General features: G+C 48.7%; 6 protein-coding genes across 6 annotated transcripts; 3 read left to right on the forward strand and 3 right to left on the reverse strand.

Moving 5' to 3' along the window:
• Window positions 1-166: 166 nt before the first annotated feature.
• MCYG_06230 (uncharacterized protein) lies at window positions 167-561 on the reverse strand (the record flags this gene model as incomplete). The annotated part of the gene is made up of 2 exons (XM_002844220.1): window positions 167-328; window positions 358-561. 2 exons carry the CDS (start codon window positions 559-561, stop codon window positions 167-169), a joined length of 366 nt encoding a protein of 121 aa, XP_002844266.1.
• A 483-nt stretch (window positions 562-1,044) lies between these two features.
• On the forward strand, window positions 1,045-7,460 carry MCYG_06231 (neurofilament heavy polypeptide; the record flags this gene model as incomplete). The annotated part of the gene is made up of 5 exons (XM_002844221.1): window positions 1,045-1,605; window positions 1,671-3,189; window positions 3,252-6,134; window positions 6,200-6,321; window positions 6,387-7,460. The coding sequence occupies 5 exons, from the start codon at window positions 1,045-1,047 to the stop codon at window positions 7,458-7,460; spliced, it is 6,159 nt and encodes a 2,052-aa protein (XP_002844267.1).
• Window positions 7,461-8,290: 830 nt separating this feature from the next.
• Window positions 8,291-9,285, reverse strand: MCYG_06232 (HMG box protein; the record flags this gene model as incomplete). Its single annotated transcript, XM_002844222.1, has 3 exons — window positions 8,291-8,401; window positions 8,457-8,768; window positions 8,830-9,285. 3 exons carry the CDS (start codon window positions 9,283-9,285, stop codon window positions 8,291-8,293), a joined length of 879 nt encoding a protein of 292 aa, XP_002844268.1.
• A 426-nt stretch (window positions 9,286-9,711) lies between these two features.
• Window positions 9,712-13,521, forward strand: MCYG_06233 (pre-mRNA-processing ATP-dependent RNA helicase prp5; the record flags this gene model as incomplete). The annotated part of the gene is made up of 5 exons (XM_002844223.1): window positions 9,712-9,849; window positions 9,925-10,254; window positions 10,321-10,723; window positions 10,788-13,196; window positions 13,250-13,521. 5 exons carry the CDS (start codon window positions 9,712-9,714, stop codon window positions 13,519-13,521), a joined length of 3,552 nt encoding a protein of 1,183 aa, XP_002844269.1.
• A 379-nt stretch (window positions 13,522-13,900) lies between these two features.
• Window positions 13,901-14,389, reverse strand: MCYG_06234 (conserved hypothetical protein; the record flags this gene model as incomplete). Its single annotated transcript, XM_002844224.1, has 2 exons — window positions 13,901-14,065; window positions 14,171-14,389. The coding sequence occupies 2 exons, from the start codon at window positions 14,387-14,389 to the stop codon at window positions 13,901-13,903; spliced, it is 384 nt and encodes a 127-aa protein (XP_002844270.1).
• A 699-nt stretch (window positions 14,390-15,088) lies between these two features.
• On the forward strand, window positions 15,089-16,930 carry MCYG_06235 (zinc-responsiveness transcriptional activator; the record flags this gene model as incomplete). Its single annotated transcript, XM_002844225.1, has 6 exons — window positions 15,089-16,292; window positions 16,353-16,493; window positions 16,567-16,643; window positions 16,708-16,735; window positions 16,793-16,884; window positions 16,922-16,930. The coding sequence occupies 6 exons, from the start codon at window positions 15,089-15,091 to the stop codon at window positions 16,928-16,930; spliced, it is 1,551 nt and encodes a 516-aa protein (XP_002844271.1).
• Window positions 16,931-17,600: the final 670 nt, after the last annotated feature.

Here is a 17,600-nt window from a genome sequence, read left to right on the forward strand (position 1 = left end):
TGGGAGGAGGTGTTGGTTTGCTCGCTCAATTCCTTTCTAACCGGCTCTTTTCCTAGTTTTTTCTTATCCGTACAGTTTGTACCACCAGGGACATCGAGTCGTGAGGCTGCGTGTTTTTTTTTATCTTTTCGGGAGAGGATTAAAAAAAAGTTGAACTTTGACCTTTCTAGACGTCCGGTTTAGACGCCTGGGTTCCAGTTTTACCATTTTTCGAACGGTTGATCGCTATCGTTTTCTGTGCGATAGGATAGGGTTTTGTTTGGCGGTTTATATCGATAAGCTTATCGTCAACCCCTTGCCCTTGACCAACGTCACCATCGTCAACCACCTCGACGCTTACTCTGTGCGACTCATGACCGTCTCTCCATCTCCCCAGTACTCGGTTTCTGGAAAGGCTTCGATTGAGCACCATGGCCTGCGCGGATGTGGAGGTGCACGACACCTGGAACCGGTTGGGCTGTGTGGGCGATACTCCTTTGGCTGATGGCGGGAAGATGGCTTCAAACTTGTCAGGTACAGGGCAGCATCATCATTTGACCGTGGGACGGGTTTCCTGGCCATCTTGGACAGATGGGAATATGGCACGGTACACCTCGCCGAAAGTACGCACTATTCTTTTGATTCGATTTTACTCCCTTTCGTTCCCTTACTTGAATCCTTACTCTATCCTTTGTGGCTTAATGGCTTTACTGCGCGTGTCGCGAATGAACGTTTCATCTTCTTTTCTTGCCTTGCCTTTCTTTTGCTACATGTTAATTGATGCTCATATCTGTCTGATAGGTGGAGGTATCTTCCTTAACTCGTAATTGTAAACATACGGGAACGTCTAGTTGCATAGAAGAGCTCAGAGCCATAATCGAAGCAGCCTTCTTGACGCCGGAGCTCACTCCACCACCGTCTTACGACGATGCAATCCTTGACCTTCCGCCAGACTACGCTGGACCTGAATATGCTCGGACGAAAGTTGACACAGAGACCGGTCCTGCTCCAGCCAGGCAGCAGCGGCCAACCAAGAAAACATCCTCGTTATTCGAAGACCCGCTCATGAATATATCAGTCGATCTCAAAGACACTTCTAGATTCAGAACTACTGCAAAGAAGAAGAAAGCAGCTGCAAAAAAGCCGACCCCAGCAAATGATTCTTGGGCGGATGAAAACTCAAAGGAAGGATCTGGTGCTGGCAAGGAGGAGAATCAAGGAGATGGTGCCAATGGTGGCGAAGGAGGAGGAGATCCCGGCGGCGCTGGCGGTTCTGGTGGCGGTGATGATCCTGGAGGGAATGAAGACAAAGGAGGAGGCGAAGGCGACGGGGATCAGTCCAGCGGAAAGAAAAAGAAGAAGAAGAAAGGCAAGAAAGATGATGAGGAAGAGGAGAAGAAGAAACGGGAAGAGGAGGAGGAGAAGAAACGACTAGAGGAAGAAGAGAAGAAGAGGCTGGAGGAAGAAGAGGAGAAGAAGAGATTAGAAGAAGAGGAAAAGAAACGGCTGGAGGAAGAGAATAAGGCAAAGGCTGGTGCTGATATTTCTTGGGCGGACGATACTAACCCCGAAGATTGGGGCTTTCCAGGTGCAACCACATCGAAGAAGAAAAAGAAAAAGAACAAGGTGGGTTGCTGGAATTATCCAATACATATATAATAGCTATACCCTACTAACTATATATTCTACAGGGGGCGACTGAGCTTTCCCCGGCTGATCCACCACCCACTACGTTTCAGGACGTCAGTTTGGACGACGGCGGTGCAACGCCGCATATTAACATGTCCTTTGGCGGAGATGATACAAAGGCGTCTACGGGATTCGGTTTTGGTGTCTGGGGGACTGACTGGGCTACCGGCGGCAAACTTGATCTCGGGGCCAGTGGTGATGGGAAAAACGATAGTTTGAATCCATGGGGTGGCACTGGTAAGAACAAGCAGAATACCAGCGGGCTCGATTTCAGTTTCGGTTCGGCTGGCATCGACGACAAGCCTGCCAATACTACAGCTGCAAAGGAGCCCGAAGACCCCTGGCCGAGTGCTACAGCTGGGAAGGGCAAAAAGAAGAAGAAGGACTCGATCGGGTTTGGTTCGACTCCAGCTGAAACTGAGGAGAAAGTGCCCGAGACCGAAGATTGGAATGAGTTTTCTGGCTCTACGTCAAAGAAGAACAAGAAGAAGACAACATCCGCCTGGGGGGCTATTGATGAACCAAGCAACGACGGTGTCGATTTCTTCGCTGATTTGGGCAAAAATGACGAGGCAGCCGAACCTGAACCTGCTCCCGAGCCTCCCGTTGAAGAGCAACCGGCAGAAGAAACCCCGGCGCCTACAAAGAAAGATAAGAAGAAGAAAAAGAAGAAAGCTGGAGCAGTTGAGCCTGAGCCCGAGCCCGAGCCCGAGCCTGAACCTGCCCTGGAACCTGTAAAGGAAGAATCACCAGTTGAGGAAAAGCCGGGGGAGAATCGGGAAGATTTTGGCGGTGCTACCACAACATCCAAGAAAGGCAAGAAAAAGAAGAAAGATGATATTGTGGATGGCCTAGTACCGGAGCCTCAATCTGAACTGCCAAAGGAAGAAAAGCCTGTAGAGGTAGTAGATGAATCTTGGGCTAATGTCCCGGCCCTGTCTAGCAAGGAAAAGAAGAAAAAGAAAAAGAGCGCCGCAGCAGCAGAGACGGTCACAGGGGTTAAACCCGAGCCTGAACCGGTCGTAGAAGCTCCTCTGGAAGAAAAACAAGTGGGGGGCGGCTTCTGGGACTCACTGGCCATTCCATCTTCGACTAAAAGGGATAAGAAGAAGAAAAACGAGGTGGTAACAGCGCCGGTAATTCCTGAGCCTGAGCCTAAGCCTGCTGTGGTTGAACCAGAGCCCGTTGAGGAAGAGGGGCCGATTGAACCTACAGGATGGGGATTCGGCCTTCCTAATTCCAACAAAAAGAAGAAAAAGAAGAGTGCTGCTACTGATCCGCCTCCCCCTCCGCCGCCACCTCCAGAACCAGAGCCTGAGCCTATTGTTGAACCAGTGGAGGAAATTAAGGAAGAACAACCAGCAGAGACTTTCTGGGGGTTCACTACAAAGAAGGATAAGAAGAAAAAGAAGAATGAACTGGAGCCTGCGCCTGTTGAGCCTGAGAAGCCCAAGGATCTCTTTGATAATGATGATTCTTGGTGCAATGAATTTGATCAGGACAAGGAGTTGAAGAGTGCAGGTATGTTGGGTGTTTATCTACTGAACTGATCTTTAATCACAGCTTGACTAATACAAATGAAGGCGCCGACCTGCTTGATGACGGGCCCAAGGTTGACGATTCAACATGGATGGGGCTTACGTCTTCGAAAAACAAGAAGAAAAAGGGCAAAACTACAGCTGACACGGTGACACCAGGGGCGTTTGATTTTGGCGATGATCCTGCTCTAGAGGCTACCGGTGGAGCTGATGAAGTCAGTTGGTTCGGCCTGGGCAAGAAGAAGTCTAGTAAAACGGATGATCCGTTCGAAATACCTGAATTTGTCGATGAGGTTGTTGAAGATACTGTCCCGAAAGAGGAAGAGAAGAAGCCCGTGAAAGAAACGAAGTTATCAAAGAAGGAGAAAAAGAAGAAAGCCGCAGCAGCAGCTGACCCAGCACCGGAGGTGCCAGCAGCTGAGGAACTGCCCAAAGTTGACTTCTTCGAAGACACCAAGGAGGAGCCCGACTTGCTGGCTTCCCCGCCTGTTGATGGCTTTGATAGTTGGGGTACCCGAGTAACAACCAGTAAGAAGAAGGATAAGAAAAAGAACGGTGCTGCTGCGGTTCTTCCTAACCCGGAGCCAGAACTTGCACCGGTCGTTGAGCCGGTCGAAGCGACTGACGTGGGTTTTGGCTGGGGTACCGGTGGCACGACAGCCAAGTCAAAGAAGGGGAGGAAAGGAAGTGCCGCCGAGGAAAATATAGCTAGTAAGGCACTAGAGAAGGACCCATTCGCACTGGACGACATTATCGACCAACCAGCTACTGACACAAAGAAAAAGAAGAAGAAGGGTCAAAAGTCAACTATAGAAGTTGTACCGAACGCTGACCCAGAGCCAGAGCCGGAGCCAGAACCAGAGCCAGTACTAGAACCAGAACCAGAGCCAGAGCCAGAGCCAGAGCCAGAGCCAGAGCCAGAGCCAGCTCAACCTTCATCATGGAGTCTTTGGGGTTCCTCAAAGCCTACAAAGGAGAAGAAATCAAAGTCAAGTAAAGCTGCTACTGAGACGATAGAAGAAACCGATAAAGCAGCTAAAGGCAAGAAGGGTAAAAAGGCTACTGAAGAGGTCATCGATGTGCTCCCTCAGGACGAGGGCGTTGGCTCAGGAGAGCTGGTCCCCGTCCCCAAGGTGGCGGACGAGGGTACCTGGGACATCTGGGGAACGATCACCAACAGCAAGAAGAAGGGCAAAAAGGGCGCCAGCGAACTGCCGCCGCCTGCGCCTACACCCCCGGAATTCCCGCCTGAACATGGAGGTGATGACATCACCAATACGTGGGACGATATTACTGCACCCTGGCCGAGCTCGATGAAGAAGGGTTCCCTTTCGCGAACGACTACGTCAACATCAAAGGCATCTCATGTTGAGGAGAGCAAGTTAAGTAAAACCAAGGGCAAGGGACTGGAGGTCGTTGACGTATCCGAAAATCCCATCCTTGAGACTCCGATCGAGGACGTGTCAGCTTCAAATGCTGCCAAAGGATACTGGAGCAGCTTTGGGCTGGCTTCGGGTGGGAAAGCAGTAGATGGAGCAGACGACCTGCTAGATCTGGTTGACGAAGAAGAGCCCAAACCCGCTAGTAAACCGACTAGTAAGGCAGACAAGGCCAGCGCCAAATCCTCGAAGAAGGATTCCAAAAAGGAGAAAGACGCCAAAAAGGAGGCCAAAAAGAAGAAGGTTGATGTAGCAAAGGAGGAAGAAAAGGAGGACGAAGGTTGGCTTGATGCGGCTAGCGCGCCTACAGCTGACAAAGCGACCAAGCAACCAACTTCGGCTGCGGCGACGACGTCTGCGCCCAAAGCACCAGGCAAGGCGTCCGTCGCAGAGCGCATCAAGCAGCTGGAGCAGAGCAGAAAAACAGAAAAAGAGGATACAAAGGCCAAGGAGTCGTCAAAGTCCAAGGAAAAGCCCAAACCTGAACCTCCCGCGCCCGCCGAGCCAGTTCCTGAGCCAGAGGTATTAGAGCCGGTAGAGGACCTGTCAACCAAGCCCGCAAAACCTTCGAAGAAAGACGCTGCTGCTTCCAAGACCAAGTCAACCTCCAAAACCAAGTCGAAATCAAAATCCAAGGCAGACAAAGGAGAGGTTCTCGACGTTGTCGAGCCTCCAGTGGCAGCTAAAGAGCCAACTCCACGTGACTCTGTACCTGGAAGCTTCCCAGGTGCATTCGACGACCTGGCTGATATCGACGAGCCAGAGGCTCCAGAGCCAATCAAGATGGCGGAAGAAGAAGAAGAAGCCGTAGAGGCACCGCCACCGCCCCCTCCCGAGCCAGAAGTGGTCGAGGTGAGAGAGCTTCCTTCGGAACCAGACGCCGCCTCGTTACAGCGTCCATCAACGGCCAAAGCAGACGGCGATGGGGCTGATACCATGCCGGCCTCCACACCAAAAAAGGGTGCCAAGAAGGAACGAGCCAGGATTGATCGGACTGCCGGAGCCGCGTCCTGGGCTCTTTGGGGGGCTGCTGGAGCATCAGGGCCTGCTCCAAAGAAATCATCTAAAAAGGAGCCCAAGTCCAAGGATACTGGTGAGCCACCCGTTATTAAAAAGGATAAAGAAAGGCCATCTGGGCTGAGCAGATCCAAATCCTCAGCTACCAAAAGAGAGAAGGTCTCAAGTTTGGGTGCAGAGGTGGAGAAATCATCGGGCTCAGATAAGGATAGGCGCCCGTCTCGACCTTCCAAGCACAGCCGTGGTATGAGTTTCCCATTTATGCTTTCTGGCCCACCGCCTACTAGGTCCAAGAGCACGAAGCGGGCTTCTGCATCGAAACCCACCTCGAGACGACACTCTATAGAGATTGACGACTCTGGCCTCTTAACCCCTCGTGAAAGTCCGGATATTCCAGAGAAGGCTGCTAAGACGATGGGCGTGGAGTCGTCCAAGCGCGTGAAGCGCAGCTCAAGCCACAAAAAGCGATCAGGTATATATACAGACCAAAAGTAGATTACTCTCAACGTTAGGATGCTAATATTCGCCTCCCTAAAGGTCCCCGCGATCCATATGCACTTGATGATGACATCGACATGTTGAGCCCAGACGATGGTTTGGTCTCGCCTCCTGGTAGATCCTTAAGAGACCAAGAACATAGGCGCAAGTCAAGGAAAGAGGTCAGTCATCCATATGCTAAGGCTCCCCGAAAACTGTTCCCAAACTAACTCTTTCGACGCAACAGTCTAAGAAACACAATAGTGATCCAGCTTTATCTCCTCCAGGACCTGAAATGCCGATGGGTAGAGACGACTTTGGAATCAACCATCCCTCTCCTAGAGAACCCGCACCATTACGTCGCGCTAACACATCGCCAAAACGGCCTGAAGGGCTATTCGGATTCTTGTCCCTTCGAAAGCCTGCCCCTCGAGCTCCAGAGGTTCGGGAGCGCCCCAAGTCTCGCTCTCGTCATGAATCCTCAAGAAGGGACACGGACAGAGAAAAGGATGATTCTAAACGCCGAAAGAGATCTGTAAGACCCGACACAGATGGCGAAGGTTTCACCACTGATGCCATGAGAACTGGCAACAACAGCCCCACTGAAGAGGCTGAGGCACGAAGGGCGAAACGCAAGGCCGAGAGAGCGAGGTTGCGTGAAGAGAGAGACGAGAAGGCTCGTGAAATTGAACGTGAAGGTCGTCGATACAAGCGACACGCTAGAGAAATGGAGGATGTCCTTCATGAATCTAAGCGCGACAAGAAAGCGGACCGTCGCTCACGTTCAGAGAGACCACCAAAGGACCCTCTTTCACCTACTGAAGGCCGTCGTCATCGCTCTCATCGTACCGACGATGAAGGCGGGAAGCCCAGACGCCGTAAGTCCTCTCCCGACAACCATCGACCTCGACGCGAGAAATCATCTCGTCATGATCATGCCGTCCCATACCCGGTTATGGTAAATGGGGGCAAGGATAAAACCTCTTCTTGGGTGAAGTCTCAAATATCCGATCCTCCTGAAGCGCCTCCCATTGTTGCGACGGTCGTAGACATGCCTAATCCGGCGCGTGAACCTCAAAACGCCTCTTTGTCGTCGGATGAAGAGGCACGAAGGGCAATCCATCGTCGCTCACGCAGGAAATCCCGTGCTGTTGATGCGATGGATGTGGATGTTGATAGACGGCCTCGAAGACGTGAGTCTCGTCGAGAGGGTCGTGATCCAGTCCGAAGCAATGAAAGCAGTGGTGATATGGATAACCGCTACGGAGGTATGAATCCAAAGAGGACCAGCTGGTTTAAGAAACTTACCAGCGGCTTCTAAATGCTCATTTTTGCCATCTTGAATCTATTATGTTTTCCCTTTTCTTTCACTCTGATGCCTTTGCTCTGACGCCTTATTTCTCTGATTTTATCATGTGGTACTATCAGTGCCTTTGGGTTTGGATGATATACTCGACTGGCACCTTAATGGCTGGGGGTTTCTTTCTGGAGGTTTTGGTTTCTCGGTATCTAATGGCTTCTTTTTGATGGTTTAATGTCTCTCCTATATCCCTGCGTTTTCCTTTCGATATACCCCAGTGCAATGTTTTATACCACCTACCTAGCTATTTTACTCCTCCCCTTACCGTCTCCTCGTTGATGCCCGTTTGATGATTTATGCCACTTTGAATAATGACTTTGTATTCTAGCTACTCACGTTATCATGGATCAATTTATATAATGACCATGAGCAGGATGTTAGATGACCCTTGAACTAGTTACTATGCAATGAATTATTACCCTCTACATAATTAAATGTGTGTAATTAGCTACTTTAAATGTAACAGGATATGAATCCCTGGGACTCAATCTCTGACCCAAGGGTTCGTCTAGATCTCGGAGCTTATGAGCGATAACTAGGTTTGGAGAATGTTCTTCTGGAGAGGAAAGGGAAGAGGAATAAAACGCACCAACGAGCCTCCGTATACCATTGCCGAGTCTGAGTAGAATACATTGAACAAGAACAACCAACCGTAACAGTGAACAGACAAGATAACAAAGGGTAAGAATGAGCTATTGAGATATCGAAAAAAGACTACCGGAGCATTGATACAGAGGGTAAAGTGGGGGTGCGATATTGTAAGCCTTGGGATGGCAGGTAAAAGACAGCGTTTAATGGTCTTCAGCTTCACTTGATTCAGATATCTTCGGTTCTTCTCCGTACGTCGACTTATACTCGTTGATATACCTCGTTCGATCTTCCGCCTGGAATGTCTTGTATTTCTAAATGTGATATTAGTGTTGTTCAGAACATTATAGAGCGTCAATGCTACTTTACCTCCTTCTCGCTCTGGCTTGCATTCTTCCAGCTACGAGCAATTTCCGCCATACGTTCCTTAGTAGGCAAGTGGCTGAACTCTGTGCTCTGCTGTTTATCCATGGAGTAGAGTAGGTACGCACTGCGGGGTCCTTTGACCTGTCGCTCATCTTGAATTGCGCTATAGGATCTAGCTTTGGTTGGTAAGATGCGTCGAAGCTTGCGACGGGCCTGATTGGCATTCTTGATCTCGAGAGGGGAGTAAGATTCAATCCATTGTTCGAGGTTATGGCGGTTGGTCGAAGCATTCTTTTCAGCAGTTTGCTCGAGCTCCTAGAACAGCGTGAGTACAGCTTTATCTAAGGGCAGTTATTTATCAAACGAAGATACAAACCTCAACCTGGAACCCGGATATGTTTTTATACTCCTTCAACGACTCCAAAAGAGGCCCCTTTCCAGTAGAAAAGATGGCAAATTTTGTTGTTGGTAGGGGTTTGGGAGGCGTTAGGGCAGCTTGCTTGAGGCTCTTCAAGTCTTCCTTTGCCTGAATCTTTGCCTCCTTTGCCTTCTTTTCAGCCTTCTTCTCCTTTTCACTCTTTGGTGGACGGCCACGTTTGGGCGGTGGAGTAGGTTTCTTAGAGGTTTCCTTCTTGGTCTTAGTTTTTGGCGTGGCAGCGGTAGCATATGAGTTGCTCAGGGATAACGACCGGAAGAGAGCTTCGATATTGGGCTTCACTGCGTACGAACTGGCGATGGTATCAGGACGCAGTCCGGAGTTTGGTGCATAAAGCACGCGACTGTTGAAGCGTCGATACGCAACTCGTCCGCATTGTGTAAGTTTGAACGCCATAGTGACAGCTCGAGAGTACAGTTGCGATCACAAACGGGGCAGGGAGGTCAGTCTTGTCACTCTTCTGCGCGACAGAAGCAAAATGTTGGTCTTCTTCTTCTATTTTGATATCAAGAAAATCGGTTTGTTTTGGCCCCGGAAGACGCTAAGCCCAGTTTGGGTTATTACATAATCAATCTGGGCTTATCAACTTTTTTTCTTTTTTTTATCGATTAACAAACTCGCAACTTTCAACGTCAACTTTTATCAACCGCCAGCTTTACGCAGCGTCGAGGTCGTTTTGACGGCCATGGTATCACCCTGTTTGACAGTTGGTATTCATCTGACGCGCTGTCCCTAAAGTCGCCAGTTTGTACTTTGACATTGGCTATACCAGAAGAGAAGAAAGAAAGAAAGAAAGAAAAGTTAGATTTCGGCCAGTTGACCATGGCCAGGGATACTCGCTCACCATCACCTGTAGGCAGCACGTATTCTTCGTCGAAACGAAGCCGCAGAAGCGATGAAAATTACGACAAAGTCAGACGCCATGAAGTGAAGGGGTATCGGAGGTCTCGCAGCCCTGAGGTAAGCTTCTCCTGTCTCCCTTCGGATGCTATGTCAAATAAACAATATCTAATGGTTGCCATCTCCGCATTCTAGCGACGCCATCGTGATAGAGGCCGAGACCGTGATAGAGACCTGTACCGCCATCGAGATCGCTCCATCAATGCTCGGGATTCTCGCGACAATACGTCATATCGACCCAGAAGAAGCCGTTCGCGGCCCAGATACCGTTCTCGCTCACGGGATGACAGCCGTGACTACCGATATCGAAGCAGGAGCCGTGACAGGACCTACCGTGGAAGACGAGATGACTCTCGTGATCGGGGTGGCAGGCGAAGGGACGGCTCCGCTGACTCTAGGCGTGCTTCTCGGCGGGATGGTAGTAGAGATCGAGATGCGAGAGAGTCTAGCGGAAAATCTCGAGAGGTAAGTGATATATATACCCAGTGATTATCATCGTTAGCTGTGGGAGATCATGCTTACATATCCTAGATCTCAAAGCAGACCTCCGGTGCGATCCCTGCCCAATCTGATGAACAGAAGAAGGCTGAAAGACTTGCAAAGCTGGAGGCATGGAAACAGAAACAGGCCGCCGAGCGTGAACGAAAACAGACGGAGCTTGCCGCAGGTGGAGCAAGAGGAATTCTTGATGAAATAGACAAAAAGGTCGCTTTGACGCGTGTTGTGAGCACACCTGTAAGCAAGTCGGTACCTCCAGCTACCGGTCTCGACCCAAGCGGAGCAGCCAAAGAAATAGTACCATCTGCTAGAAAACCTGAACAGCTCAAGAAGCCTGTGGTTTCTTCTGGTAGTACTAAAGTGTCTGAAGCCTCTACTCTTTTACCAGCAGATACCGTAGCTAACAAACCTTCAGCCGGTACCAGCTCTTCGCCCTGTAAGCATAGTCCCTACCCCCGATATCTATGATGGGGAGATCCAATACTAACATTCCATTATAGCTACCGTCCCCCTTAAAACTTCAGGCAATCTCAGTGGTTTTGGCCTAGGGTCTAAAGCCCCCAGTGATTCAAACAAACTAAGTGTGAAGAGGACCTTGAATTTTGGTGACGAAGAGTCCAAGGGGAAGAAACTTTTAAAACTACCCGACTCATCCCTAGAGGAATTAACCAACGGCTCCCCGCAAGATGGTGATGACGATGATGATGATGATGATGATACGCTTATGCAAGATGGGGGTACAGAAGAGGAGAATGCTGCTGCTGCAAGAGCTGCTGCAGAAAAGCGTGAGCAGAGCCGCCTACAGCCCGAAGTGACTGCTGAAGAGAACCAAAACGAACCGCAAGCCATGGAGTCTACAAATGACGTAGTCATGACTGACCATGTGAATGCCGAAAATGAGGCAGAAGAAGAAATTGATCCGCTCGATGCCTTCATGTCCGACTTAAAACAGAACACCTCGACACCGAAACAGAAGGGCATTAAATCTTCTAACCTAAAGCACCAGCAGCCTGAGGCCATATTTGGAGACGAAAATGACATCAATATGGACCCTATCGAGCCGGAAGCGGAGGACTTCCTTGCGTTGGCTAGCAAATCGAAACGTAAAAAGGAGATTCCGTCCATCAACCATTCAAAAATGAATTACGAGCCATTTCGAAAAGCTTTTTACACAGAACCCGTTGACCTTGCTGGTCTCAGTGAGGCAGAGGTTGCGAATATTCGTTTAGAGCTTGATGGGATAAAGGTCCGAGGTGTTGATGTCCCAACTCCAGTTCAGAAATGGTCACAGTGTGGTCTCGGAGTCCAAACCCTGGATGTCATCCGCAAGCTAGGCTATGAAGGACCTACTTCGATTCAATCACAAGCCGTACCAGCAATTATGTCTGGCAGGGATGTAATAGGAGTTGCGAAAACCGGCTCCGGAAAGACTATCGCTTTTCTTTTACCCATGTTCCGACATATCAGAGATCAACGACCATTGGAGAATATGGAGGGCCCTATCAGCCTTATCATGACTCCGACCCGAGAACTCGCCACCCAAATCCACAGAGAATGCAGGCCTTTTTTGAAAGCATTGAACCTTCGAGCCGTTTGTGCATACGGAGGTGCGCCGATTAAAGACCAAATTGCCGAATTAAAGCGTGGTGCGGAGATAATAGTTTGCACTCCCGGCAGAATGATTGACTTACTTACTGCAAACTCTGGAAGAGTCACTAACTTGCGGAGAGTTACGTATGTGGTTCTTGATGAAGCTGATCGCATGTTTGATATGGGGTTCGAGCCACAAGTGATGAAAATCCTTGGGAACATCCGACCCAATCGTCAGACTGTCCTATTCTCCGCAACCTTCCCTCGAAATATGGAAGCGCTCGCCCGGAAGACCCTGTCTAAACCTGTTGAAATTATAGTTGGAGGGAGAAGCGTTGTCGCACCAGAGATTACCCAGATCGTTGAGGTTCGTAATGATGACGCCAAATTCGTTCGCCTCCTCGAACTACTGGGAAACCTCTATTCAGATGATGAGAATGAAGATGCCCGTACGCTTGTTTTTGTCGATCGACAAGAAGCGGCAGACCGCTTGCTCCGTGATCTGATGCGCAAAGGTTATCCATGCATGTCGATACACGGCGGAAAGGATCAGATTGATCGAGATTCGACAATAGATGACTTTAAGGCAGGTATATTCCCGATACTCATAGCTACATCGGTAGCGGCACGAGGTCTTGATGTGAAGCAACTTAAGCTGGTCGTCAATTATGATGCACCCAACCATCTTGAAGACTATGTTCATCGAGCAGGCCGCACCGGACGAGCGGGAAACACTGGAACAGCAGTCACATTCCTAACAGAAGATCAAGAGCGATACTCTGTGGACATTTCAAAGGCTCTTAAACAAAGTGGGCAACCAGTCCCTGAACCCATACAGAAAATGGTAACAGCCTTTCTAGATAAAGTCAAAGAAGGGAAGGAGAAAGCAAGCGGATCTGGATTTGGAGGTAAGGGATTAGAGAGACTTGACCAGGAGCGTGATGCTACGCGAAACCGAGAACGAAAAACTTATAAAACTGGAGAAGAGGGTGAAGATGAAGACAAGGAAGAAGAGAAGAAAGAAAAAGAGACTGACCTGTTTAGCAGAGTTGCATCTGCGGTCCAATCTTCCACTGCAACTCCCACATTTGGTACACCCGGAGGCGTGGATCTGGACGGGAAGATCACGGTTCATAGGACACAGAAAGAGCCAAATTCAGCTACGGGCAAAAATACACTTGATAAAGTGGGTTCTGCTGTTGCAGACATCCATGCCCGTTTGAACAAAGCTGGTGTGATGAGATCTGGCGTTCCGATTGATAATAAGGGTCCTGATGCGGGAGCTTTCCATGCTACTCTTGAGATCAATGACTTCCCTCGTAAGTTTCTCTTGCCTTATGCATTGTGTGTGCAGCTACTAACTATGTTATAGAAAAAGCTCGGTGGGCCGTTACCAACCGGACCAACGTTGCTAAGATTCTAGAAGCAACCGGGACATCAATCACGACGAAGGGCAGTTTCTACCCAGCCGGAAAGGAGCCTCAGCCAGGTGAGAATCCAAAGCTGTATATCCTTGTTGAAGGTGATACGGAGCTGGTGGTTACCAACGCTATGCGAGAACTTATGCGACTATTGAAAGAAGGGACTATTGCGGCAGCGGATAGCGATGCCAGGGCCCCATCTGGTCGCTACAATGTTGTATAAACTAGTATTTTTTCCACTTATCTTCCAATTGCATACCACTATCTCTAATAGCATAGCCATATAAATGTATTTAACTATCATTAACCTTTATTAATACCGTGCATTTTGCGTGCTGAACCGCGGTTGCTACAGAGGAGGTTGGTTTCCAGATCTAGCCACCAGTGACTATAATTCGCTCATAAATTCTTCATACGACAAAATAAACTCTGTAGGGAATCTCTAGTATAAATCTACGCTAGTACAAGCATCCGCTCAATAAAGCAGCTACCACAAATTGAAGGGGGGAAAAAAGACCGCAATAAACAATACAGTGGCGTAATGGGTCGATCAATCGACCAAAAGGCTAGGAAAACGGCTCTGCTCATCAAACAAGCAGAGTTCAATTCCACTTCCGAGTTTCATCGGCGTTCTGGACGTCCCTCGCTTCCCGTTCAGCTCGGCTTACATCCTCTAACGTCTCATTTCTAGATTTTGCCTTTTGGGCAGCAAGTTGGGAGCTCAGTTTACCCTTTCCGGCAGCTGCCGAATGTTTGGCCGCTCGTTCCTACGGGAAATCCAGTATTAGTGGCGTGTGCGCAGATGACCAAAAGGACCAGCCAGGGGGGGTATAACCGGTATATAGAGAGTGTATAGGGGAGAAACCGCATACCTCGGCTGCCCTAGCAGCTGCACTTCGGGCGTCACTGCTTCCACCTGCATTACCGCCACCACCTAACGCCCTTCCACCTGTTGTGTGGGACTTGGAGGGCTCGTTATTCCGTATGAGTGGTGTGGTAGTATCAGCCGGCGCTGGCTGGGAACCTAGGACTCTGCCAGGTTGCGCAAAGGGGTCCGTTGGATTCGATGACTTGGAGCAAACGTTCCCCATCGCGGTAATATAGCCGAGCAACGCTATAGTATATGTGTCAATATAGCAGCTTTATGTCGAAAAGTCCTTGTTTCGTAAGACACTGGATGACTTCGAATATGCATCACCTGGACAAGTAGCATAGTAATATCCACCCTCTTAAAAAAAAAAAACCGTCAAGTATCCAGGTATGGTTAGGTCTGTTCGAGTGGGTTTCCCTCTTCCTTGGCCCGTTCTTCTTCTCCTTTATTCCGGCATGTTCCCGTCGGCGGTTTCTTCGTCTTCTCCTTTTCGCCGTTTGCTCTCTCGATCTTTTTCAGCTGTCGTCTTGCTGAGTCAGCTTACTAAGCCGCGGGGTCATATGACGAAAGCGCGCGGCTCCCAAGGTCCCCAAATGCGGTAAAATCGATTTCTCTGCGAAATTCTGGCCCGCGGCTAAAAAAACAGGGAAAGAAGCGCCTTTTCTTCCATATTTCCAACGACCAAATTGCTTCTTCTCGCTTCAACGCCCAATATATCTGCAAGACACTGGCCGATCAGTCATTTCGCTCCTGGATGGACTCCAATTATTTCCCCATCAACTAGCCACAGTCTTGGACAGGAACTAGTTTGGCGTGCTGCGAATTTTGAACAGTACTTTGGTACTGCGTGCTTTTGGTCCCTTTTTAATCAAGATCTTCTCTACACCCACACACACACACACACATATATATATATAAGATGGCCGACCAGTTTGATGACCGCACATTCTGCTGGGAGTGTTATTGGCCAAATCTAGACGCAGACGGCAACACGACACTGGCGCCTGGTTGTGTTGATTCGAGTTGCTGGAACCAGGGCGATTTTTCTCACCAACCACTCGATATATGTGGTACGGGCACAGAATGCTGCGACGATGATAAGTGCTCTCCCGGTTGTGCCACCATATGTGACGGATTTGTGGACTGTGATAAATCAACCGCCTGCTCCGAACCACCGTGCAACGACATGAATTGCAATGAACAGTCAACCGCCTGCTTCGATATAAATTGCGTTAACGAAAGCGAACAGTCTCTCAGATGCATCGAGCAGAATCATTTCTTTAGCCAGGGAGTACCGCTTAGCTGGGGGTGCCTGGACTTGCAAAACGCCGCTGCTACTACCACCAACGTCGCTGTTAACGAGGCGTCTCTACAAGACTGCAATATGGACAGTGATAAGTTCCGCCCGCATTTACATTTTCACTCCGTTGGACCCTTAAACTCATTAGATTTAAATCCTGTCTCCAAAGAGATGGGTAACGGAAGCATCGATCCTTATTGCTGCTATACGAAACACTCCCGTCCTGTCGTCGGTCCGCCATGCTCGACTCATGCAGCGAGTATATGGCCGATTACCAACGCGACAGCTGAGTGCAACAATAACCTAAATAGTCAAAATAATACCCAAAATTGTTACCTCAATCACTTCACGCCAAGAACAAATATTGATAAGTCTTTCGATATTGTTCAGTGGTCTGCTGGGACAATACAGCAAGACCAGGCAGATCAATCGCTTCACTCACAAGCTAGCAGTGCAAGCTTCATACCTGATGCTATCACTAACACCTCCACCATTTCCACACGTTCTACCCCAAATTTAAGCCTGGATTCAAGCCCCCTGACTTGCCTGACAAGCCGAGAAGTTAGCATACAGTCCGTTGGCTACGTCAGTGACGAGTTGCATATATGCAAATGGCTTCCAAATGGCGATTCAGGACTTATATGCGGCATCACATTCCCTGATGCCAAATCTCTTCAAGAACACCTTGTACAAGAACACGCCAACCAGACCGAAGGGGCAAAAGGGGGTGGCTATTATTGCTGCTGGGAAGGTTGCCACCGACCACATGAGCCCTTTTCGCAAAAATCAAAGCTCCAGGGCCATTATCTTACACATAGTAACTGTATGATTGCCCTGTATCATTTATGTTTTTACTTCGCCGCCGCCTAACATCATTTTACAGATAAAAACTTCCAGTGTTCGATATGTGGGAAATCATTTGCACGACAAGCGACCTTAGAAAGACATGAACGAAGTCATCGAGGAGATAAACCTTATAAATGCAAGATATGCGGGAAAGCTTTTACTGACAGCAGTGAACTTAGTAAGTCACCCCTGCTCTTTACCATGCCAACAAGGATATATCCGGGGAGCAAGATAATGCTAACAAGGATTAGAAACCCACAGGAGAATCCATACTGGAGAGAAGCCTTTCAAATGCAAGCACCCTGGTTGCAATTTCGAAACTGGCGATGTGAGCTCTACCCTATACTCTCGTCTTGGTACTGCAGATTACTAACTTTTTTATTTAATAATAGTCCTCTAATATGTCGAGTCATAAATTAAGTAAGTAATGCCAACGCAGATGAAGGAGTTCCTCGTTTTAACAACTCATCTTCACAGCACATGGCGAGCGACGACATAAATGCCCTTTCCCCGGGTGCTCCAAAAGTTTCACACGGCCAGGTATTTACCACAATCAGCTATTCCTATCCGTCCATCCATGACCCTTTTACTAACCCGCTTTCTCAGACCAGTTAAAAAGACATGCGAAAACCGCTCACAAAGACGATCTTTTTTCGTTACAACGGATAGCCACCACAGTCACTCCTAACATACCCGTCTTATAACCACTCCTGCATAGAATTCTTACGATGATTACCCTCTCCTGCATCTGTACGGATTATTTTCGCACTTTCCTTCCATGAGCTCAAATCAAATTCTATACTGAGGGACCATCGCACGATGGTCCCATGAGAACGTCTTATGCTTTATCCTATTGATCCACAGCACGGATCCAATAGCAAGGATGAATCATGCGATACGAGGGCGTTATAGGGGGTTCTTTACATGGAACCGGTCTGTAAGATACGATGGTTGCATTTTTACGAATTTCTTAGCTATCGATTTCAAACGGGAACGCATATACTCTTGACGACATCATGCCGTATGACTTGATTTCCAGGATAGAATAATCATATTGTTGTTCTGCGCAGTTGATTTACATAGCGATGCAAATAGTCTTTTAACAGAGCTAATCAAGCGTGTTCATACTAGCAATCTTTGCAGTACCCTATGTTTTTTTGGCCTTGGTTATATATTAACTGTGAACAGTTCATGAACAGGCCCGAGGTCAATAATATTTCCCAGTCCGTTTCTCCAAACTATCCTTCCTCTCGAATTTACGGCTTGAGAAGACGGCATATTTATG

This window comes from Microsporum canis, genomic scaffold, assembly GCF_000151145.1.
Source record: "Microsporum canis CBS 113480 supercont1.6 genomic scaffold, whole genome shotgun sequence".
Lineage (NCBI taxonomy): Eukaryota > Fungi > Ascomycota > Eurotiomycetes > Onygenales > Arthrodermataceae > Microsporum > Microsporum canis.